This window comes from Scyliorhinus torazame, chromosome 14 (assembly GCF_047496885.1).
Source record: "Scyliorhinus torazame isolate Kashiwa2021f chromosome 14, sScyTor2.1, whole genome shotgun sequence".
Taxonomy (NCBI): domain Eukaryota; kingdom Metazoa; phylum Chordata; class Chondrichthyes; order Carcharhiniformes; family Scyliorhinidae; genus Scyliorhinus; species Scyliorhinus torazame.
In genome coordinates this window covers 48313475-48338929 of record NC_092720.1, presented here as the reverse complement: position 1 = coordinate 48338929, position 25455 = coordinate 48313475, and the positions used below count along the sequence as shown (strand labels likewise).

General features: G+C 47.0%; 1 protein-coding gene across 2 annotated transcripts in view; it reads left to right on the top strand.

The window, feature by feature from the left end:
- Positions 1-25455, top strand: part of LOC140389708 (uncharacterized) — a 287989-nt gene that overhangs the window by 161162 nt on the left and 101372 nt on the right. For both annotated transcript variants that reach the window (XM_072474126.1, XM_072474125.1), the window contains 6 exons: positions 5486-5779; positions 9023-9316; positions 12559-12936; positions 14846-14979; positions 19544-19714; positions 24406-24561. In XM_072474126.1, coding sequence (XP_072330227.1) covers positions 5486-5779; positions 9023-9316; positions 12559-12936; positions 14846-14979; positions 19544-19714; positions 24406-24561 — 1427 coding nt within the window. The remainder of the gene's footprint in view (positions 1-5485; positions 5780-9022; positions 9317-12558; positions 12937-14845; positions 14980-19543; positions 19715-24405; positions 24562-25455) is intronic.

Genomic DNA, 25455 nt, shown 5'->3' with positions numbered 1-25455 from the left:
CTCACCTCTTTGATTTGCAAGAATTTCTGGTGTGTTAGAACACAGAACATAGAACATACAGTGCAGAAGGAGGCCATTCGGCCCATCGAGTCTGCACCGACCCACTTAAGCCCTCACTTCCACCTTATCCCCATAACCCAATAATCCCTCCTAACCTTTTTGGACATTAAGGGCAATTTAGCATGGCCAATCCACCTAACCTGCACGTCTTTGGACTGTGGGAGGAAACCGGAGCACCCGGAGGAAACCCACGCAGACACGGGGAGAACGTGCAGACTCCACACAGACAGTGACCCAGCGAGGAATTGAACCTGGGACCCTGGCGCTGTGAAGCCACAATGCTATCCACTGTGCTACCGTGCTGCCCGTTCTTTGTGTCCTATATGGTGATGACAGACAGACAGTCTGTTCCACTAATTCCTTATTTCCCCCTATTAATTCCTCAGATGGTCACTTTAGTTATGCTTTTCCTTTTTAATTTGTAGAAACATTTTTTGTATTTCTAGCCAGTTTTATTTCAGACTTCAAATTTTTCTCACCTGCTTGTTTAGTTATTCTTTGCTGGTTTTAGAATTTGTCCAATCTTCTGACCCAAATTCCCAGAATTGTACTTTTTTCCAATTTCATACGGAGTTAATGATTACTGGTGTCTCGTCTCGGTCTTTCTCACCAGTATGTGTCTTTGCAGAGAGTTATGGAATTTCTGAAATGTATGCCGCGGTAACTGTAGTACTCTATTCTTAACTTACATTCCCAGTTCACTTTAGCCAGCTGTCTTCATGGGCGGTATTCTCTGACACCCCCCGTCGGGCCGGAGAATCATCGGGGGGCGGCGTGAATCCCGCCCTGCCGCCGGATTCTCCGGCGCTGGTTTTTCAGCGGGGTCGGGAATCGTGTTGCGCCAGTCGGGGGCCGTTGGCCATGGCCACCCCCATCCAGCGATCCTCCGCTCCGTAATGGGCCGAGTGGCTGTCTGTTTTCGGCCAGTCCCACCGGTGTAAATCAAACAAGGTCCTTACCGGCAGGACCTGGCTCTGTGGGCGGGGCGGCCTGCAGAGTCCTCGGGGGGGTGGGGGGGGGGGGGGGGGGGGGGGGCCTGGCCCACGGTGGCCTGGCCCACGATCGGGGCCCACCAATCCATGGGTGGGCCTGTGCCATGAGGGACACGTTTTCCCTCCGCGCTGGCCACTGTAAACGACCGCCGTGGCCAGTGCGGAGAAGAACCCCCTGCGCCCTCTGCACCTTCCGGGCGGCCTGACGCCGGAGTGGTTCACTCCACTCCTCGGCACCGGTACATAGAACAGAACATTACAGCGCAGTACAGGCCCTTCGGCCCTCGATGTTGCGCCGACCTGTGAAACCACTCTAAAGCCCATCTACACTATTCCCTTATCGTCCATATGTCTATCTAATGACCATTTGAATGCCCTTAGTGTTGGCGAGTCCACTACTGTTGCAGGCAGGGCATTCCACGCCCTTGCTACTCTCTTGAGTAAAGAACCTACCTCTGACATCTGTCTTATATCTATCTCCCCTCAATTTAAAGCTATGTCCCCTCTTGCTAGACATCACCATCCGAGGAAAAAGGCTCTCACTATCCACCCTATCCAATCCTCTGATCATCTTGTATGCCTCAATTAAGTCACCTCTTAACCTCATTCTCTCTAACGAAAACAGCCTCAAGTCCCTCAGCCTTTCCTCATAAGATCTTCCCTCCATACCAGGCAACATTCTGATAAATCTCCTCTGCACCCTTTCCAATGCTTCCACATCCTTCCTATAATGCAGCGACCAGAATTTCACGCAATACTCCAAATGCGGCCGCAACAGAGTTTTGTACAGCTGCAACAGGACCTCAGGGCTCCGAAACTCAATCCCTCGACCAATAAAAGCTAACACACCGTACGCCTTCTTAACAACCCTCTCAACCTGAGTGGCAACTTTCAGGGATCTTTGTACATGGACACAGAGATCTCTCTGCTCATCCACACTGCCAAGAATCTTACCATTAGCCCAGTACTCTGTCATCCTGTTATTCCTTCCAAAATGAATCACCTCACATTTTTCTGCATTAAACTTATCGATGTCCCTCTGTAACTTATAACATCCTTTGGCACTGTCCACAACTCCACTGACTTTATTGTCATCTGCAGATTTACTCACCCATCCTTCTACGCCCTCCTCCAGGTCATTTATAAAAATGACAAACCGCAGTGGCCCCAAAACAGATCCTTGTGTACACCACTGGTAACTGGACTCCAGTCTGAACACTTCCCATCAACCACCACCCTTTGTCTTCTTCCGGTTAGCCAATTTCTGATCCAAACTGCTAAATCTCCCTGAATCCCATGCTTCCGTATTTTCTGCAGTAGCCGACAGTGGGGAACCTTACCAAATGCTTTACTGAAATCCATATACACCACATCAACTGCTTTACCCTCATCCACCTGTTTGGTCACCTTCTCAAAGAACTCAATCAGGTTTGTGAGGCACGACCTACCTTTCACAAAACCACTTTGACTATGTCTAATCAAATTATTCCTTTCCAGATGATTATACACCCTATCTCTTATAAACCTTTCCAAGATTTTGCCCACAACAGAAGTAAGGCTCACTGGTCTATAGTTACCGGGGTTGTCTCTACTCCCCTTCTTGAACAAGGAGACAACATTTGCTATCCTCCAGTCTTCTGGCACTATTCTTGTAGACAAAGATGACTTAAAGATCAAAGCCAAAGGTTCAGCAATCTCCTCCCTAGCTTCCCAGAGAATCCTAGGATAAATTCCAACCCGTCCAGGGGACTTATCTATTTTCACACTTTCCAGAATTGTTAACACCTCCTCTTTATGAACCTCAAGCCCTTCTAATCTAGTAGCCTGAATCTCAGTATTCTCCTCGACAACATTGTCTTTTTCCTGTGTGAATACTGACGAAATATATTCATTTAGCACCTTTCCTATCTCCTCGGACTCCAAGCACAACTTCCCACTACTGTCCTTGACTGGCCCTACTCTTACCCTAGTCATTCTTTTATTCCTGACATATCTATAGAAAGCTTTAGGGTTATCCTTGATCCTACCTGCCAAAGACTTCTCATGTCCCCTCCTGGCTTTTCTTAGCTCTCTCTTTAGGTCCTTCCTAGCTAACTTGTAACTCTCGAGCGCCCTAACTGAACCTTCATGTCTCATCTTTACATAAGCCTCCTTCTTCCTCTTGACAAGTGTTTCGACTGCCTTAGTAAACCACAGTACCCTCGCTCGACCACTTCCTCCCTGCCTGACAGGTACATACTTATCAAGGACACGCAGTAGCTGTTCCTTGAACAAGCTCCACATTTCCATTGTGCCCATCCCCTGCAGTTTTCCTCTCCAGCCGATGCATCCTATGTCTTGCCTCATCACATCATAATTGCCTTTCCCCCAGATATAACTCTTGCCCTGCGGTATATACCTATCCCTTTCCATCACTAAAGTAAACGTAATCGAATTGTGGTCACTATCACCAAAGTTCTCACCTACCTCCAAATCTAACACCTGTCCTGGTTCATTACCCAGTACCAAATCCAATACGGCCTCGCCTCTCATTGGCCTATCTACATACTGTGTCAGGAAACCCTCCTGCACACATTGGACAAAAACAGACCCATCTAAAGTACTCGAACTATAGCGTTTCCAGTCAATATTTGGAAAGTTAAAGTCCCCCATAACAACTACCCTGTTGCTTTCGCTCCTATCCAGAATCATCTTTGCAATCCTTTCCTCTACATCTCTGGAACTTTTTGGAGGCCTATAGAAAACCCCTAACAGGGTGACCTCTCCTTTCCTGTTTCTAACCTCACCCAGTTTCTAACAGAGGACGGCCTGCTCCGCCGGTTAGGGGAGAATCCATATCTTTGGAATTGTCTTTATTTAAATTCAAAACTCTTGTCTTCGACCCAGACCCACACTTCTCACCCGCAAATTGGAAGTGAAATTCAACCATGTTCTGATTGCTGATACCTAGAGGCTCCTTTAAGATAATTAATTAACTCTCATCACCAGGTTTTGAAAAGCTTGTTTTCTGGTTGGCTCTAAATATGTTGCGCAAAGAAACTGTCTCAAATATATTCAATTATCTTCCATGCTACTTTGCCAATCTGATTTGCCCTGTATATGTAGACTTGAATCACCTCTCTGACAAGGTCCATTACTTCTTTGTGCATATTTTGTCCCACATGTTGCTATTAGAGGGCTTGCAAACTGCACCATACTTCCTTGGTTACCTTGCAACTACATATCTGTAATGCCCATCATGTTATACATATTTACATCTATTTGTGTTGACAATTTTAATGTGTTACAAATGCCACACACATCCAGATACAAAGCCTTTAGCGGTAATTCTTTTGGCGCGGGGGGGTGTCACCTTTCCCGTGCTTATCGGTGCAGGTCATTGACCGTCTTGCCACACTGAAGTTCAGTCCTCCTGGACTTCCCGAGCTGACGGCCGCTGCCACTTCATCCTAGGCGCTATTGGCTATCGTATTTAGGAGTTGCCCCAGGTCCGCGTCTCCAAACCTTGGGGCCGGTCATCTCGGCACCATGGCTGCGTGCCGAGTGGGCTTGGTTGTGCAAGTGCTGCTCGGCCTTGTTAGTGGGTTGGGGACTGGCGAGCGCAGTGCCTGCGAATCGGATGACTAGACATCATTTGCAGCATGAAGTCTGTGAGGCCTCGTTAAGTGGACCGATTAACATTAAATAGCATTGCCAGCTTTGTCAGGCCAAACGCCAGGAAGCTCGCGGCTGTTCCCGCTCTCAACCCCACATGGAAATCTTTCCGGAGGCTCAAGCCCAGAGTCAAAAACCTGGATCTCTCTTCCTAACAGCACTGTGGGTGTACCTACACCAGATGGAGTTCAATGTTCAAAGCTGCTCGTTACCACCTTTGAAAGTACAATTATCACAGGCAATAATGAAGCCCCTACTGGCAAACACACATCCCATGAACAATTTGAAAACTTTCGAAACAAAAATTCGATCTGAGACAGAGCCTGAGTGCACAATCTTTGCCATTGCACTGCATTTCAAATGGCAACTGGCAAACAGTTCATCAACAAGATTGTATTTCTCCAGCTGCAAAGCTTACATTTTCACAGTAACTTTATTGCAGTGTTAATGTAAGCCTGCTTGTGACAAGAATAAAGATTATTATTACCTCGCTTAGTTCACCTTTGGATTCTTCAACGGTTTTGATTTTCAGTTCCACTGGTTTTCTTTCTGAACTTCCTCTGGTGCCCGTTTCCTCATCTGCATATTCCTCGATAGTCCCTAATTTTGAAACCTTCTCTAGTTTCCTAATTAATACCTCCCATTATTTTGACCATTTGTTTCAAAAACCTCCTCAAAATGTGCCTCTTTGACCAGAGCCTTAATTTCCCTAAAATCTGGTCTTGTATTTTTTTGGATCTGATTACATTGAAGTAATTATACTTTGAAATACTTTACAGGTCTTCCCACTATTTCAACATCAAGTCCTACATCGTTGCCTGTACCCTCAACAGCCAGTATAATGACAACAGCAGAGGAAACCTCAAAAACAAGCACAACCAGGGCAACAGTTCCTGCAGTTATACTATCTACAACAGTCAGTCCTCCAACCACAGGAATTCACACAACTACTTCAACACCCAGAATTACTTCAACCAATTTATCCACAACTCCAATTACAACTACTTCAGTTACTTCAACACCCAGAATTGCTTCAACCAATTTATCCACAACTCCAATTACAACTACTTCAGGTACTGCAATGCCCAGAATTACTTGATCCAATTTTCCTACAACACCAATTACAACTACTTCAAGTACTGCAGTGGGGGGTGGAAGGGGGCTGCAGCCCCGGTTGGGTTGTACGGACATGCACCGATCCGCCATGCCAACACCTGGACCAATTGTTCCCGTACCGGGGGCAACGGGAGCTCCTGCCAGGCTGCCCCACTGACCACCCATAACTCAATCTGACTGTAGAGGCCTCTGTCCGTGCGGCTGAACCCTATTGCTAATCAGAAAATGGCAATCATGGCTAAGTAAGCACTTCACACATCCCAAGTGGATCCCCGTGGGTGGGCGTGCGATGTAACATGTGGGGCTCATTCCAATCACATCCCAATCGCAGCTTGTTCCATGGACACTGTCCTTGAGCACTGCAGAAGGCTGCACCACAAGACGCAATGGCCAACCTTCGATCACCAAGGAGATGGGCCCCAGGCACATGTTCACAGCCGGATGTGCGTGGGCCAGGTGTGTTGGGTGGCGGTGGGAGGGGGGCCATGGGATTGGTGGTCGGCCCCCCATCACGGAACAAAGAGCCAGGAGGTCATGCTGGTTGTGCTGAGGGTATTTTAATGTTCCTCATAAAAGTGTACATCACTGCTCAACTGTCCCGATGGTGCCACCCCACTAACCCCACCCTCCCTCTCTCGCCCCATTCCAACACACACTCCCCTCCTTACCCCCAACTTACAACCCCCCCTTCCCCTCAGTGATGCTTGATGTGCTTGGCCTTCCTTGCTCCACCGCTATGTCTAGTTGTGTCCCCAGGAAGCACATCAGGGGTGGAGGCAGCCAGCTGCTTACTACGTCCCGTGGCCTTCAATGCCCCTTGCGGGCGTCCTGTGGGGCCGGAGGCCGCCTATACACTTGTCGGTGGCATATGCACAGACGTGCTGCCCTGTTCTAGGTGCAAGACACAGCCTCATAAGAGGGGTGGAATGCGGGGTAGCCCACCATCACCAGTGCATAGGATGGTACCTGGTTGTCATCCAGCGCCATCTCCTCCCGGCCAGTGCCCATAGGGCCCTGGGGTTCACCATGGGACGTAGGGGCAGCTGCTTTGAGCCCTGGCTGCCCCTGCGTCATCTCCCCAATGTCTGCATCATGGTGTCGACGCCCTTGGTGGTGTTCCTCAGTGATTGAGCCACGCTCTGTAGTGTCTCGGCAATGCCCACCTGTGACTGGGACAAGCTTTGCAGCGCCTCGGCCATTCCCATCTGAGAACAGGACATGCGAGTCAGACATTCTGCCAAGGCCCTCAGCCATGGCGTTCTCAGACTGCGCGACGCCTTGGAGACCTTCACTCATGCTGCCAACATGGTGCACCAGGCTCGCCACTGCGGCTGTTTACCTCGCAGTATTGTCCTCGGTGCCATGGCGGGTGACATCTCCTGTGCCTGTAGTCTCTGGAACTCCTCTAATCGGCCAATTGGACCTGCTGGAGTGTCGCTGACATCTCCCTCTGGAAGCTCCGACCACTCCCTAATGTCTCCATCAGCTCCGGTTAAACCTATTCCAAAGGCTCAGTATCTGACTGGGGCCTAGCTGGCTCCTGGGATCCAGCAGCCCTCCGACAGCTGTCACGCCTTTGCATTCCTGCCTACACCTGATGTTCATCAGCGACTGTGTGGTGCTCACCAGAATGTGTCCCAGAACCCTGTCCACTAACGTTTCCCACTGAGTTACGTATTTTTGCGCTGGCGGTGACAGCTGTGATGCATCGGCTGTGGCGTCCTCGGAGCTCTCCTGAGTTGGTCTCACAGGAGACGGTGGAGGGGGCCACGCCGGAAGGGTCGGCGCTGTCAGTTGGTGGGCCTGCTGGCAAATGAATACGTCGGTCAGTGGGAGGGATGGGTCAGTCTGTATGGCAATAACAATTCACCTGAGACAGGCCATCCGGGTGGGGCCCGGCGGATCCCCACCTCTGCGGCATGCGTCGAGCTCCGCATTGGTGACCACTCCATCCTTGACCACCCCCGTAACCTCCAGTGCCCGTTCCTCGAAGGTTGTGAGGATTCTCGCGTCCAGAACCCTTCTGTCGGTATGGGCCAGTGATTTTGGGAGCTTCCCCTGCAGAGACACTGAGACGGCATCATGAGCCGCATGTGCAGGGGGGGCGGGGGGGTGTCACCTTTCCCGTGCTTATCGGTGCAGGTCATTGACCGTCTTGCCACACTGAAGTTCAGTCCTCCTGGACTTCCCGAGCTGACGGCCGCTGCCACTTCATCCTAGGCGCTATTGGCTATCGTATTTAGGAGTTGCCCCAGGTTCGCGTCTCCAAACCTTGGGGCCGGTCATCTCGGCACCATGGCTGCGTGCCGAGTGGGCTTGGTTGTGCAAGTGCTGCTCGGCCTTGCTAGTGGGTTGGGGACTGGCGAGCGCGGTGCCTGCGAATCGGATGACTAGACATCATTTGCAGCATGAAGTCTATGAGGCCTCGTTAAGTGGACCGATTAACATTAAATAGCATTGCCAGCTTTGTCAGGCCAAACGCCAGGAAGCTCGCGGCTGTTCCCGCTCTCAACCCCACATGGAAATCTTTCCGGAGGCTCAAGCCCAGAGTCAAAAACCTGGATCTCTCTTCCTAACAGCACTGTGGGTGTACCTACACCAGATGGAGTTCAATGTTCAAAGCTGCTCGTTACCACCTTTGAAAGTACAATTATCACAGGCAATAATGAAGCCCCTACTGGCAAACACACATCCCATGAACAATTTGAAAACTTTCGAAACAAAAATTCGATCTGAGACAGAGCCTGAGTGCACAATCTTTGCCATTGCAGTGCATTTCAAATGGCAACTGGCAAACAGCTCATCAACAAGATTGTATTTCTCCAGCTGCAAAGCTTACATTTTCACAGTAACTTTATTGCAGTGTTAATGTAAGCCTGCTTGTGACAAGAATAAAGATTATTATTACCTCGCTTAGTTCACCTTTGGATTCTTCAACGGTTTTGATTTTCAGTTCCACTGGTTTTCTTTCTGAACTTCCTCTGGTGCCCGTTTCCTCATCTGCATATTCCTCGACAGTCCCTAATTTTGAAACCTTCTCTAGTTTCCTAATTAATACCTCCCATTATTTTGACCATTTGTTTCAAAAACCTCCTCAAAATGTGCCTCTTTGACCAGAGCCTTAATTTCCCTAAAATCTGGTCTTGTATTTTTTTGGATCTGATTACATTGAAGTAATTATACTTTGAAATACTTTACAGGTCTTCCCACTATTTCAACATCAAGTCCTACATCGTTGCCTGTACCCTCAACAGCCAGTATAATGACAACAGCAGAGGAAACCTCAAAAACAAGCACAACCAGGGCAACAGTTCCTGCAGTTATACTATCTACAACAGTCAGTCCTCCAACCACAGGAATTCACACAACTACTTCAACACCCAGAATTACTTCAACCAATTTATCCACAACTCCAATTACAACTACTTCAGTTACTTCAACACCCAGAATTGCTTCAACCAATTTATCCACAACTCCAATTACAACTACTTCAGGTACTGCAATGCCCAGAATTACTTGATCCAATTTTCCTACAACACCAATTACAACTACTTCAAGTACTGCAGTGGGGGGTGGAAGGGGGCTGCAGCCCCGGTTGGGTTGTACGGACATGCACCGATCCGCCATGCCAACACCTGGACCAATTGTTCCCGTACCGGGGGCAACGGGAGCTCCTGCCAGGCTGCCCCACTGACCACCCATAACTCAATCTGACTGTAGAGGCCTCTGTCCGTGCGGCTGAACCCTATTGCTAATCAGAAAATGGCAATCATGGCTAAGTAAGCAATTCACACATCCCAAGTGGATCCCCGTGGGTGGGCGTGCGATGTAACATGTGGGGCTCATCCCAATCACATCCCAATCGCAGCTTGTTCCATGGACACTGTCCTTGAGCACTGCAGAAGGCTGCACCACAAGACGCAATGGCCAACCTTCGATCACCAAGGAGATGGGCCCCAGGCACATGTTCACAGCCGGATGTGCATGGGCCAGGTGTGTTGGGTGGCGGTGGGAGGGGGGCCATGGGATTGGTGGTCGGCCCCCCATCACGGAACAAAGAGCCAGGAGGTCATGCTGGTTGTGCTGAGGGTATTTTAATGTTCCTCATAAAAGTGTACATCACTGCTCAACTGTCCCGATGGTGCCACCCCACTAACCCCACCCTCCCTCTCTCGCCCCATTCCAACACACACTCCCCTCCTTACCCCCAACTTACAACCCCCCCTTCCCCTCAGTGATGCTTGATGTGCTTGGCCTTCCTTGCTCCACCGCTATGTCTAGTTGTGTCCCCAGGAAGCACATCAGGGGTGGAGGCAGCCAGCTGCTTACTACGTCCCGTGGCCTTCAATGCCCCTTGCGGGCGTCCTATGGGGCCGGAGGCCGCCTATACACTTGTCGGTGGCATATGCACAGACGTGCTGCCCTGTTCTAGGTGCAAGACACAGCCTCATAAGAGGGGTGGAATGCGGGGTAGCCCACCATCACCAGTGCATAGGATGGTACCTGGTTGTCATCCAGCGCCATCTCCTCCCGGCCAGTGCCCATAGGGCCCTGGGGTTCACCATGGGACGTAGGGGCAGCTGCTTTGAGCCCTGGCTGCCCCTGCGTCATCTCCCCAATGTCTGCATCATGGTGTCGACGCCCTTGGTGGTGTTCCTCAGTGATTGAGCCACGCTCTGTAGTGTCTCGGCAATGCCCACCTGTGACTGGGACAAGCTTTGCAGCGCCTCGGCCATTCCCATCTGAGAACAGGACATGCGAGTCAGACATTCTGCCAAGGCCCTCAGCCATGGCGTTCTCAGACTGCGCGACGCCTTGGAGACCTTTACTCATGCTGCCAACATGGTGCACCAGGCTCGCCACTGCGGCTGTTTACCTCGCAGTATTGTCCTCGGTGCCACGGCGGGTGACATCTCCTGTGCCTGTAGTCTCTGGAACTCCTCTAATCGGCCAATTGGACCTGCTGGAGTGTCGCTGACATCTCCCTCTGGAAGCTCCGACCACTCCCTAATGTCTCCATCAGCTCCGGTTAAACCTATTCCAAAGGCTCAGTATCTGACTGGGGCCTAGCTGGCTCCTGGGATCCAGCAGTCCTCCGACAGCTGTCGCGCCTTTGCATTCCTGCCTACACCTGATGTTCATCAGCGACTGTGTGGTGCTCACCAGAATGTGTCCCAGAACCCTGTCCACTAACGTTTCCCACTGAGTTACGTATTTTTGCGCTGGCGGTGACAGCTGTGATGCATCGGCTGTGGCGTCCTCGGAGCTCTCCTGAGTTGGACTCACAGGAGACGGTGGAGGGGGCCACGCCGGAAGGGTCGGCGCTGTCAGTTGGTGGGCCTGCTGGCAAATGAATACGTTGGTCAGTGGGAGGGATGGGTCAGTCTGTATGGCAATAACAATTCACCTGAGACAGGCCATCCGGGTGGGGCCCGGCGGATCCCCACCTCTGCGGCATGCGTCGAGCTCCGCATTGGTGACCACTCCATCCTTGACCACCCCCGTAACCTCCAGTGCCCGTTCCTCGAAGGTTGTGAGGATTCTCGCGTCCAGAACCCTTCTGTCGGTATGGGCCAGTGATTTTGGGAGCTTCCCCTGCAGAGACACTGAGACGGCATCATGAGCCGCATGTGCAGGGGGGCGGGGGGGTGTCACCTTTCCCGTGCTTATCGGTGCAGGTCATTGACCGTCTTGCCACACTGAAGTTCAGTCCTCCTGGACTTCTCGAGCTGACGGCCGCTGCCACTTCATCCTAGGCGCTATTGGCTATCGTATTTAGGAGTTGCCCCAGGTCCGCGTCTCCAAACCTTGGGGCCGGTCATCTCGGCACCATGGCTGCGTGCCGAGTGGGCTTGGTTGTGCAAGTGCTGCTCGGCCTTGTTAGTGGGTTGGGGACTGGCGAGCGCGGTGCCTGCGAATCGGATGACTAGACATCATTTGCAGCATGAAGTCTGTGAGGCCTCGTTAAGTGGACCGATTAACATTAAATAGCATTGCCAGCTTTGTCAGGCCAAACGCCAGGAAGCTCGCGGCTGTTCCCGCTCACAACCCCACATGGAAATCTTTCCGGAGGCTCAAGCCCAGAGTCAAAAACCTGGATCTCTCTTCCTAACAGCACTGTGGGTGTACCTACACCAGATGGAGTTCAATGTTCAAAGCTGCTCGTTACCACCTTTGAAAGTACAATTATCACAGGCAATAATGAAGCCCCTACTGGCAAACACACATCCCATGAACAATTTGAAAACTTTCGAAACAAAAATTCGATCTGAGACAGAGCCTGAGTGCACAATCTTTGCCATTGCACTGCATTTCAAATGGCAACTGGCAAACAGCTCATCAACAAGATTGTATTTCTCCAGCTGCAAAGCTTACATTTTCACAGTATCTTTATTGCAGTGTTAATGTAAGCCTGCTTGTGACAAGAATAAAGATTATTATTACCTCGCTTAGTTCACCTTTGGATTCTTCAACGGTTTTGATTTTCAGTTCCACTGGTTTTCTTTCTGAACTTCCTCCGGTGCCCGTTTCCTCATCTGCATATTCCTCTACAGTCCCTAATTTTGAAACCTTCTCTAGTTTCCTAATTAATACCTCCCATTATTTTGACCATTTGTTTCAAAAACCTCCTCAAAATGTGCCTCTTTGACCAGAGCCTTAATTTCCCTAAAATCTGGTCTTGTATTTTTTTGGATCTGATTACATTGAAGTAATTATACTTTGAAATACTTTACAGGTCTTCCCACTATTTCAACATCAAGTCCTACATCGTTGCCTGTACCCTTAGCAGCCAGTATAATGACAACAGCAGAGGAAACCTCAAAAACAAGCACAACCAGGGCAACAGTTCCTGCAGTTATACTATCTACAACAGTCAGTCCTCCAACCACAGGAATTCACACAACTACTTCAACACCCAGAATTACTTCAACCAATTTATCCACAACTCCAATTACAACTACTTCAGTTACTTCAACACCCAGAATTACTTCAACCAATTTACCCACAACTCCAATTACAACTACTTCAACTACCACAGTGCACACAAGCACCACCACCGCAGCTGCAATGACTACTACGCCATCAACAGTCCAAACAACTGAACCGATACTATGTAAGTACTCTCATTATCAATGTTGAACTGAAATAAAGTTTGATGTAAAACATCAGGGGGGGATTTTGCCATGCCCTTTGAGGCAGGTTTGGCAGTCGGGGAGTAAGCAAAATTGGAGAAAAATGTTTTGGGCTGGATCCCTGACAAGTTCCCACATCTTCCCTCTTTTCTCTGTGACGAAGGGGACACAAGAAGTGGGAGCCACAAGAAGCCAATTAAGTTTGTTAAGTAGGCAAATAACAGCTGGTTTCCAAAAGCAATGCAATTTTGAGAGTGTCACATGGGCCTCCCACTGTCAGTACCTCAGCTACTCAGAGGGCAGCTTCACAGCAGGTCAGAGTGGCATAACAACAAGATGCTACTTGACAATTTTATGGTGCACATAGCCTGCCGGAGGCTGTACACAGCCGGAAACTTGCCTTGACAATTGGAGCTCCTAGAGACTTTGCTCACATGTCGATCTAGGGCTGCAGAGATGTCCTCCTATTCCTTCAGTCTTTTCTCACAGCTATTTTATTTTGTCCTGCTTTGAGGTTTTCATCTCAGCAGCACATTGATGCACTAGCTACAGTGGAAGCAGTCAAAGGAGGAGGAACTCCTTTGCAGGTGCCTTAGGCCCACCAGAGGCAACCCCCCACCAATGTCATCCCACCTTAAAGCCTCTTGAATCTGCCACCTATCCCTCTTGACCTCAAAAGCAATTAATGCTGTTCCCACAGTCTAATTGCTCCAGGAAAGCCATCAAGGTGGTAAGCAGGCTCCCCCTCTATAATCGTTTAGCCATGGACAGAGACTGTAGTAAAACCCAGCCCAGTACATTGAAATTTCAGCCCACCAATTATTTTGCAGTGATGATGGGGTAAGTCTTTTTCTTTAGTGTTCCATGTCGCATATCAGAATTCTGGCTGCATGCCTCTAAACATGTTTTTCCATTTTAATAGATAGAAAATTATGAGGGAGGTGCAACTGTCCTTGAATTATCAATAGGTGTGATTTCACATTACTGCACCTGTGGTAAATCACCTTGAGAAATAAATCAAAGGTGTCCAGTGGGTGGAAATTCCCCAGCTGTTTGTCTCTAATAACCCATGCTGGGAGTGCCATATCACCAAATGTGTTCCTGCCCACATTGCTCTGAATGGAAAGCATGAAACACCAGGGTAGTGAATTTAGACCACCAAAACTTTCAGTTTTGCACTACGGTGTGAGACTATTTTTGTTTCTCTGGTGAATTTGAATCCACAATCTTCTGGTTCAGAGGTTACAATGGCTACCAACTGAGCCACAACTGATATTATATACTTAAAAAAGGAGAAATCTTGGTGCAGTGGTTAGCACTGCTGCCTCATGGTGCCAAAGTCCCAGTTCGATCCCGGCTCTGGGTCACTGACCGTGTGGAGTTTGCACATTCTCCCTGTGTCTGCGCTGGTTTCACCCCCATCACTCAAAGATGTGCAGGGTAGGTGGATTGACCACCTAAATTGCCCCTTAATTGGAAAAAATTAATTGGATACTCTAAATTTACTTTAAAAAAGGAGAAATCTGCACAGCTTTAGGGGAAGAGTACAGGAACAGAACAAATTGGATAATTCATTCAAGGAGATGGCACAACACAATGGAATGAATGGTCCCTTTGTATGCTGTATCATTGTCTGAACTTCCACACCAAATGATTGACTCTTAACTGTTCTCGGAAGTGGGCAAGCAACCCAGATGTATCAAACATGCAGTGGTTCAAGGAAATGTCCCACCGGCACCTTCTCAGGCAATTACAAATGGGCAATAAATATCAGCCTTGCTAACAAAATCCCTAACTTGAGAATTAATTTAAAGAAATAAGTTTCTAACTTATCATGTTTTTGTGAAAATGTTTCTCTTTTTTCATATTCACATTTTTGCTTTTGATTAGCTGCCGCACTTTTTGAATATGGAACGCAAGTTAATGATCAAAAGCTGACAATAACTGGAACTGATGTCACATCTCCTGTTTTTAAGCCAGAAATTGACTTTCCTTTTGGGAACTCTCGATTGTCTTTGCTTTATGTAAGTATTGGAAGTGACTATAACTAAAAATTTTCATTCATCACAGATTGAATCCACTGTTATTTGTGATTTATATTAATGATTTGGATGAGAATTTAGGAGGCATGGTTAGTAAGTTTGCAGATGACACCAAGATTGGTGGCATAGTGGATAGTGAAGAAGGTTATCTAGGATTGCAACGGGATCTTGATCAATTAGGCCAGTGGGCCGACGAATGGCAGATGGAGTTTAATTTAGATAAATGTGAGGTGATGCATTTTGGCAGATCGAATCAGGCCAGGACCTACTCAGTTAATGGTATGGCGTTGGGGAGAGTTATAGAACAAAGAGATCTAGGAGTACAGGTTCATAGCTCCTTGAAGGTGGAGTCGCAGGTGGACAGGGTGGTGAAGAAGGCATTCGGCATGCTTGGTTTCATTGGTCAGAACATTGAATATAGGAGTTGGGACGTCTTGTTGAAGTTGTACAAGACATTGGTACGGCCACACTTGGAATACTGTGTGCAGTTCTGGTCACCCTATTATAGAAAGGATATTATTAAACTAGAAAGAGTGCAGAAAAGATTTACTAGGATGTTGCCGGGACTTGATGGTTTGAGTTATAAGGAGAGGCTGGATAGACTGGGACTTTTTTCCCTGGAGCGTAGGAGGCTTAGGGGTGATCTTATAGAGGTCTATAAAATAATGAGGGGCATAGATAAGGTAGATAGTCAACATCTTTTCCCAAAGGTAGGGGAGTCTAAAACTAGAGGGCATAGGTTTAAGGTGAGAGGGGAGAGATTCAGAAGGGCCCAGAGGGGCAATTTCTTCACTCAGAGGGTAGTGAGTGTCTGGAATGGGCTGCCAGAGGTAGTAGTAGAAGCGGGTACAATTGTGTCTTTCAAAAAGCATTTAGATGGTTACATGGGTAAGATGGGTATAGAGGGTTATGGGCCAAGTGCGGGCAACTGGGACTAGCTTAATGGTAAAAAACTGGGCGGCATGGACTGGTTGGGCCGAAGGGCCTGTTTCCATGCTGTAAACTTCTATGATTCTATGATTCTAAGCATAAAAATGATTAATATCTAAAGCAATGGAGCAGGTCAGCAACATATTGCCAGAGAGAATTGAGCTGGCAGGTTTGAAAGTGGACTTCACCGCCTATCTGTTCAGTGTCCCCTCAATCACCATTTTATCAACAATAGGGGTGCCATAGGGTAACCTACCTTCTAGTGGACCAATTGAGGCTTCTAACTGGGCAATTAATGTTCACTTAAAGGCCTTTTCCTACAACTGTCAGATTTACCTGGTTGTTGGAGAGACCCACACCACATAGCTGCCCAGCAGGTTTCCCTGCATGGGTTGGTGGCTGGCAGATGCACCCTTCCTTGATGCACCCCTTATGCCATTGGAGCGCCCATTAGATGTCCCCCCCCCCCCTTCCCCAAAGGCCTTTCAAACCCCAGCTTCTCACTGTAGCCAGCCAGCTTGACCCCAAATAGTTATGCTCCTATTCCTTTGCTGTATCTGCAGTGACCACCATCATCCTTGGCACTGCCATTAAAGGAGAGCTGCTGGCCTCTGATTGGATAACACCTTTCTAAGACAGGAACTTTTGCTCCTGAGAGGTGAAAGTCTCCCTGTAGTGAATGAATGAACAATTGGCTATTCCGTGGTTGCGGGGTAGTTGTGCTTCTGGCTGTTCCGTGGTTGCGGGGCAGTTGTGCTTCTGGCTGTTCCGTGGTTGCGGGGCAGTTGTGCGTCTGGCTGTTCAGTGGTTGCGGGGCAGTTGTGCTTCTGGCTGTTCAGTGGTTGCGGGGCAGTTGTGCGTCTGGCTGTTCAGTGGTTGCGGGGTAGTTGTGTGTCTGGCTGTTCAGTGGTTGCGGGGTAGTTGTGCTTCTGGCTGTTCAGTGGTTGCGGGGCAGTTGTGCTTCTGGCTGTTCAGTGGTTGTGGGGCAGTTGTGCTTCTGGCTGTTCAGTGGTTGCGGGGTAGTTGTGCGTCTGGCTGTTCAGTGGTTGCGGGGCAGTTGTGCTTCTGGCTGTTCAGTGGTTGCGGGGCAGTTGTGCGTCTGGCTGTTCAGTGGTTGCGGGGTAGTTGTGCTTCTGGCTGTTCCGTGGTTGCGGGGCAGTTGTGCTTCTGGCTGTTCCGTGGTTGCGGGGCAGTTGTGCGTCTGGCTGTTCCGTGGTTGCGGGGTAGTTGTGCGTCTGGCTGTTCCGTGGTTGCGGGGTAGTTGTGCTTCTGGCTGTTCAGTGGTTGCGGGGCAGTTGTGCTTCTGGCTGTTCCGTGGTTGCGGGGCAGTTGTGCGTCTGGCTGTTCCGTGGTTGCGGGGTAGTTGTGCGTCTGGCTGTTCTGTGGTTGCGGGGTAGTTGTGCTTCTGGCTGTTCAGTGGTTGCGGGGCAGTTGTGCTTCTGGCTGTTCCGTGGTTGCGGGGCAGTTGTGCGTCTGGCTGTTCCGTGGTTGCGGGGCAGTTGTGCTGGTTCGGCTCTTCCCCCACCACGCTGAATACAATTTAGCCACGGATGGGGGATGCATGGCTGTTGCACCACTATTTAATGGCTGATTAATTGTGGCCTTAACAACACTTTACCATCTTCCCCCAATAACCCTTAACCCTCTTTTCAATCAAAATCTATGTAACTCAGCCTTGAATCTATTCAATGACCTGGCACCACTGCCCTCTGGATAAGAACATTCCACAGACAAATGACGCTCTAACACAAAATAATTCTTCTCCTCACTGTACTAAATGGGATCATGTTAATTTTTAAACATTGTCGCTTCATTCCAGACTCCGCCACAAGATAAAACACTCCCTCAACATCCACTCCGTTAAGTCCCCTCAGGATCTTATATGTTTCAATAAGGTCCCCTTCAAAATTTCAATGGATACAAGCCCAGCATGTCCAATGTTTCCTCATAAAATAACTTCATCTCAGAATCATGTATGAGTTAATATTCTCTGAACTGTTTCTGATGTAATTGTATCCTTTCTTAAGTCAGGAAATCAAAGGTTTACACAGCACTTCAGATATGGCTTCACTATGGACTTGTACAACTTTCCTACCTATATTTGTGTCATCAGCAAATTAACTCCCCTACATTATGTTGATTAGAAATAGCCTGTAGTTGAAACCCCAGCACTGATCCCTGTGGCACTCCACTAGTTACAGCTTGCCAATCTGAACACATTCGCCAGCAACACAATCATCTCCACTACCCTCTTATTTCGGTACCCAGTAGTGCATGGCACCAAGAGCAAGTTGGAGAATACCATCTCTGAGGTTCTCCTTTTTAATTTATTTTTTAACTTCCTAACATCTGCCTTCAGGATCTCATCCCTCTTTTTATCTAGAATTTTGATCTGAAATAGACTGCAACCTCTGGTTGCCCATCCTTGCAACTCAGAATTCTCTGTAGCCGCTCAGTATTATATCTTGACCCTGGCATCAGGGAAACAACATATCATCCTGGAATCATGCCTGAGACCACAGAAACACTGTCTATCCACTAACTATAGAATCTTCTATCATAATTGCTTTTCTGTCCTTCTTTCTCCTGCCCTGTGCAGCTGAGATACTTTTGTTGCTATGGCCTTGACTCCGGCTTTACTTCCCTGGAGGAAAACTTTGCCCTCACCACTATTCTGAAATGAATACCAACTCCTGCATTGTCTACTAGTCCTCCTTGTGTGTATGGCAGTCACCCATTCCCTCTCTACCTACTTACACTGTAAGATAACCACTTCCTGAAATTGGCTATCCATGTGGCTCTCAGCCTCACGGATTCACCGCAGTGACACCAACTGCTGCGAAAGCTCCAAAACTTGCAGCTCGAGCTCTTCCAGTTAATAACACTTCCAGCACGTGTAAATGTCCAGGACACAAGAAGCATTCCTTGAGTTCCCAAATGGCACAGGATGATCATTCAATGGTATTAAGATATTGTGGAATTCTGCAAATCTATAACAACTAACGGCAGTTTTTGGCTGTCCTCACTCTTCTGAATGGTTGGTATTTTGGGTGGAGCCTGGCAAAGATGGGGGCATATGGGGTGCATGGAGGGCGCCGTATAATACACATATACAGTTGGCAAAAACTGGTGATAGTGACTGCGATGGGTTGGAGAAAAATTGCAGTGGAAGGCAAGGAGAGCCCAATGACAAAGCTACGCTGACCAGACGTATTGGAGGAGAGGGTACGTGGATAGCATTTGGCTGGGTGGCTTGTGAGAGGATGGTGTACATGGGGTAGAAAGAATTGTAAGTGGAGAAAGATGGCTTAGGTGGGAGGACATTATGGGGAGGTAGAGGAACAAGTAGCTGGGAAGGGGTGACAGCAGGGGGTGGTGGGATGGGAATAGCATGGGAGAAAAGGGATGGTATGGGAGGAGAATTGGAATGTTAAGTGATGAAGATGGCTTGAGAGGGAGGGGATGTGTGGGGTGAATATGATGGAGTTGGTTACATTCGCTAATTTGACTGCTGCTGTTTTGTGGGATTTTGCTGGTAATTGTTTAGATCTCCTTGATCCTACTTCTCCCGTGCAATATAATTAAGCCACTAAAAGGTCTTTGTTTTGTTTGGCAGTTCACAGACAATGGCCTGATTGTTTTTCCATCATCAGAGACTGAAATTTTCACTTATACTAATCCACCTGCAAAGTCACCTGCATTTCCTGATGTTTCTCTACCTCCCGTGGTTGCTGTATTTTGGAGCGACGCAGACCTCTCAAAGAATGTTGGAACAATTTTCTATCAGGTACAATCAACATTGAACAATGATAGTAATTAAATATTGTGAATCAGTGGAATTAAATTAAAATTTTCACGAAGTTTGAGAACAGCTCAAAAAGAACAAAGTTGCAATTAATACAGCACCTTTCTTATGTCTCAATGTCACTACTTGCTTCATGGCCAGCCAGTTCGGCATATTGGAAATCTCATAGTTGTAGATATTTAAATATGGCAAACAATATATAAACAGAAAAGTCTCACAACTAGCAACAAGAGAATTGACTGTATCACCTGTTTTAATGGTGTTTTGAGAGGTAAATAATGACTAAAATATCAGGAAATTCCCTTAATTATCTTCGAATAGTACCATGGGATTTTTACATTGAGTAGGGAGGGCCACAGTTTAATGTGTAATCCAAAAGGTAACACCATCAGGTGTGTAGCATTGCCTCAATAGCGCACTGAAACATGAGCTTGTATTATAAAATCTATGGGTTGGAAATTGGATGGCTCTGTTGTTTGTCTGCCTGGTACACAAGTCATGAGCTGCTCAAACCCATTCAGATCAAGGTTTGTAACATAAAAAATACATATACTCACCTGTCTGAATGATTATCGATCTGGCTGCTGTGCCTCCAGTATTGCTGCCTGCTCTGGAACGCTGCCAGTAAGCTCTGCACACAGCAAGACAATGTTGTTTGCAGTCCACCTGGGACCGCCTGTTGCTTTAAAAGGCAGGCTGTATTCGAAAGGGACCCCGCTTAAACAGATTGCTGCAATGTAAATTCTTGAAAAGTGAACACAAAGGCAGACAGAGGGATCCATTAAGACCTCATTCAGGCCCCCTTCTTTAATCTTTAAAAAAAAATTTTTAGAGCTCCCAATTCATTTTTTCCAATTAAGGGTCAATTTAGCATCGCTAATCCACCTACCCTACACATCTTTGGGTTGTGGGGGCGAAACCCACACAAACACGGGTAGAATGTGCAAACTCCACACGGACAGAGCCGGGATCGAAACTGAGACCTCCGCGCCTTGAGGCAGCAATGCTAACCACTGTGCCAAAGTGCTGCCCCTTCCTTAAAGATATTCAGTCAGTTTAATTTTATCTCCCGGAGACAATAATGTTCCATCAAGCTTGGTCCCTAGCCTGACACCACCATCAATGGAGGATCTGCTGACTACTGTCCGTAACTCACAAGGGCTGTATTTGTTGCCACTGTCTTTCTAGCCTCTCTGGTATACATAGCTATTTTTGCTGTAGTGTTCAGAAACTTTAGGTGTTGATCTCCTTTCAGATACCAGTAGATACGTTCATTTATAACAGTAGCTGATGTCCCGGTGTCCACCTCAATTTATTATCATCACTAGTGTTATGAGGGGCTATCTTGCCCTCTCCCACATTGTTTAAGGACATGACATTACATTCCCCAATGGACCCATATTATTCATTGATGCTTGATTACTTGCTCTGTTTGTACTGGGCTGGCCCTGCTTGCTTCTGAATTTTTGCATTAGATGGCCTGTTTTCTTGCACTCGACTCACTTGAATTTACACATTTCTGGGGAGTGGCATCCCCACATCGAAAGCACTCTGTGATGTTGACACTATAAAGATACAAGTTTGACACAACGGGGATGGCCCGTGGGACACTATCACAGCATTTGTAGCCAGGATAAAGCAGACTATAGAGTGCTGCAACTTTGGACCAGCTTTAAATTGTACAATCATATATAGGCAGAATCTTCGGTTTCTGGTGATTCTTGCCGCACCTGCATTCAACTCTCTGCCTGAATTTGATCCCGCGATCTCACTTCTGGTGCCTGTCATATTATACATCAGTACATTATGGTGCAATCACATACACACACTGATGGACATGCAATAGGACCAACCAGCATACATAACACCGCAGCCAATCACCAGTGAGAGCACAAGCACTATAAAGACAGGGGACAGGAGAGTTCCCGCTCATTCTAGCAGCAGCCAGCTCAGAGCACAGAGCTCACAGCCTGCCTCTCAGACATTCACCATGTGCTGAGTGCCTCACCATAGCTAGTGATAGGAAAGGGTCCACAGTTAAGCTGGTATTGCTTATACCCACGTTTACAGTATGTTAGCATAGTTGAACAGTTAATAAAATAGCGTTACACCACTTCCAGCATTGTTGGCTTGTTTGTAAACCAGAACACCCAACACAACAGTGCCATTACATTTTAAGGGGCAATTTAGCGTGGCCAATTCACCTACCCTGCGCATCTTTTGGGTTGTGGGGGTGAAACCCATGCAAACATGGGGAGAATATGCAAATTCCACACGGGCAGTGACCCAGAGCCAGGATCGAACCTGGGACCTCGGTGCCATGAGGCAGCAATGCTAACCACTACGCCAACGTGCTGCCCTTCTGCTGCCATTACTATTCATGGTTTCCCACCCTATCTCGTGGATTTCAAAGCTTTGCTCACCTTGTAACTCATGAGCTCCCCTTTCAGCGGCCTTGATTGCTGCCGCCAATTCTAACACCTTCTTGAAAGTCAACTCAGACTCCTCCCCGAGTCTGCGTGGGTTTCACCCCCACAATCCAAAGATGTGCAGGGCAGGTGGATTGGCCACGCTAAATTGCCCCTTAATTGGGAAAAATAAATGGTTGGGCACACTAAATTTATCGAAAAAAAAAGACCCCAATTCAGACTCAGCCAACGATTTCTTCTATATGGCTACACTATTTATTACAACAAGAATATCCACCTTTCAAAGATAGATCAGCCATGATCATATAGAATGGAGGAGCTGGCTCGAGTTGCTGAGGAGTCTACTCATGCTCCTAATTTGAATGTTCATACAGAATCATGGAATCCCCAGAATGCAAAAGGATGCCATTCGGTCCATTGAATCTGCACCAACCCTACCTAGGCTCACTCCTCCGTCCTATCCCCCAATCCCCACCAAACCTTTGGACACTAAGGGGCAATTTATCATGGGCAATCCACCTAACCTGTGCACCTTTGGACTGTGGGAGATAACTAGGAAATCTGGAGGAAACACATGCAGACACGGGAAGAGCATGCAAACACCACACAGTCACCCAAAGTCTGAATCAAAAAGGATCCATGGCGCTGTGAGGCAGCAATGCTAACCACTGTGCCACCATATAGATATATTTGTAGAGCCAAGTAGTTGATGGCCCACAGGCGTTTGGTGAAAAACTTATTTTCTGTTGGGGTTTTGGCCCTTTTAAGAACTAGGTTTCTATAGATGATGAAAGTCAAGGCACCATGCTTCCAGAAACTGGTGTGACAAAGCCCCACTGCTGTTAAGTGTGGGAGTGTTCCAACCTGAAACACTGGTTTCGCGTGGTGTATTTTTTGGGGGATATCAGTGAAACACGCCTGTAGAAACATTAAACAACAATAAACATATTTATTAAAATAGAAAAGAGATAATGAAACACTGCAAAGAACAATCTTATACTTTGACACATTAACAATAAGCACTTAGTCCCTCAAAGACTGAAAATCCAAAAGTACCTATTTTCCCCATAATCCTAAATTCTGCTGAGACCCCTTGATTCCCACGCAACAACCATAAATCTCTTTGTCAACTCTAGCCAGTGACTACACCACTATACAGTTTAAGTGACCAGGACTTGGAAATGGTCTTCAATTCAGCAAAGATTTTTTGCACAAGCTGACTTTTTGCCTTCTGCACTGCATGTCTAGCTGAGCTGTTTCCTGAGGATGGCTGCGCCTTTCTCTTGCTTTGGTTCTTTAACACCTTGTATGTGACTGATAGGCTTCCTGGCTTAAAGAATTCTGACTACAAAATGTATCCATTGCAAAGAGCAACCTGTTCCCTATTGTTTCCTGTTCCTTCCTTTCTATTAGCAACATGACATTTTGTACAGAAGAATACATTTATTTTAATGGAATCCTACCGTTTTGTGTCACTGAACATATAACCAAGTTGCCTGGAAGATAAACAATAAAAAAATGATCAGCAAGATGTTAATTATAACGGGTGAATGGATTGTGGGTGTAACTCTGATCTCAAGCAGGGTTTTTAGTTTTAGACCAAGCTTACTGCTTGAAATTCTGGATGCTGGTTAAAGAGTTTCAGCCTCTTGTTAACTCCTAACAGTGAAGTGAATGTCTTTGTTAGTCAAGCTGAGAACGGGAAGAGAGTGAGTTTCAGATGAAAGACATCAGAGTTAAAGAATATTAGAACCAGAAGAGTTCTGACCAGTGTGACCAAGCATGTGACACCTGGGAATCTACAACTGTTGGATGATTGTAGGAGACTAATTCTGGAGCAGAGAAGGTCCAGTGGAAAAAATGTCCAATTATTAAAGATCCTTAAGGGTTGAATAAAGTGAATCTTGATGATATGCTCGAGTCACCACAAAATCTAGAACCAGAAGTCATAAACTCAAGCATAATACATTTCAAATGTAACTACTTTAAGCAAAAGAGGGTGAAAGTGACATTGCAGAATTAAATTTTAATGTGGAAATGTTTAAGGAATAAGTGGGTGGACTTTGCAGGTACAGCCCTTTTTCACTGCAACTCCGCAGCTGACTTGAAAGGCGTCAACAATGTTTGCTCATTTTTGGAACTGGCCATGGATCTCCTCCAGGCCTGTAATTTCTTATGTTCCAAATGTAATAATTTAGAACTAGATAATGTACATGCTGTGATCATTGTACTTTTATCTTATAGGAATACAAAACGTATGGTGATGAATTTTCTAATCTAACACATCAAGTGGAAACAACAATAAACAAGGTCAATGGTCGCAAATATAAGGCCAAATGGACTTTGAAGATAACCTGGGAAAAAGTACCTGCATTCACTGCTGCTGGAACACAAAAACAGGTATTATGTAATTTAAGTGAATTATTCTATGATTGCTTCACCAATAGCCTTCAGCTCAACCTAATTGGAAACAATAATAATTCGAATAAACTACATTTTTGTGTTCAAATAAAGTATAAAGAAATTTCTAACACCCCCAGTATTTTTTGTTCTCTGTTCTGAAATGCTGTGCCTATTTTGTCTGATGGTTTACGGTGGAGCTTGTGGTATCTGGCTTTGGATTTGTATTCCTTTCTCTGTAATACTCAGTACCGTTCCACCACTATTTGTGCAGAGAGTTTGCAGCACAGGAACAGACTATTCCAGTCCAAGTCGGGCTCTCCCGAATGAAGACTAAGTGCTCCTGCCAGCGGGATAATAGGGGCGATTCCCGCTGGTGCTAGGAGTGAACCTGATGTGCCATACAATGGTATTTCAATTTTTTTTTATCCGTATCGGCATTGTCATGCCATTCTATGGCACTTCATAAATTTTTCAAGAGGACCAAGGTTTTCGATGGACTTCAGAGAGACGGGGTCTAATCTCTCGATAGATCAGACTCCTCAGACAGTGGGGTGCCATTTTTCATGGGTGTCCCAGAGTTCCCTCATAATCCTTCCTTTGATTTGACCTGTCAATCAAAAGACTTTTAAAAGGCAATGGTGCATGAAATTGAATGTCAACAATGCAATTCAAAGCTTTTAAGCTTCTAGGTAAGTTCACAGGCTTGAAACGAATAAAGGGCAATGAAGTTGACAGTGAAAAAAACACTTCAAAAGTTTCCACCACATTAAAGGGAATACTTTTATCCTCATATCACAGAATTTTGAATTTAGCATGCTGACAGACAATTTAAAGGGTTTTAGGCTGCAGATGGGAACACTTTCACTCTCCTCAGAGATCTTTAATTTTGAG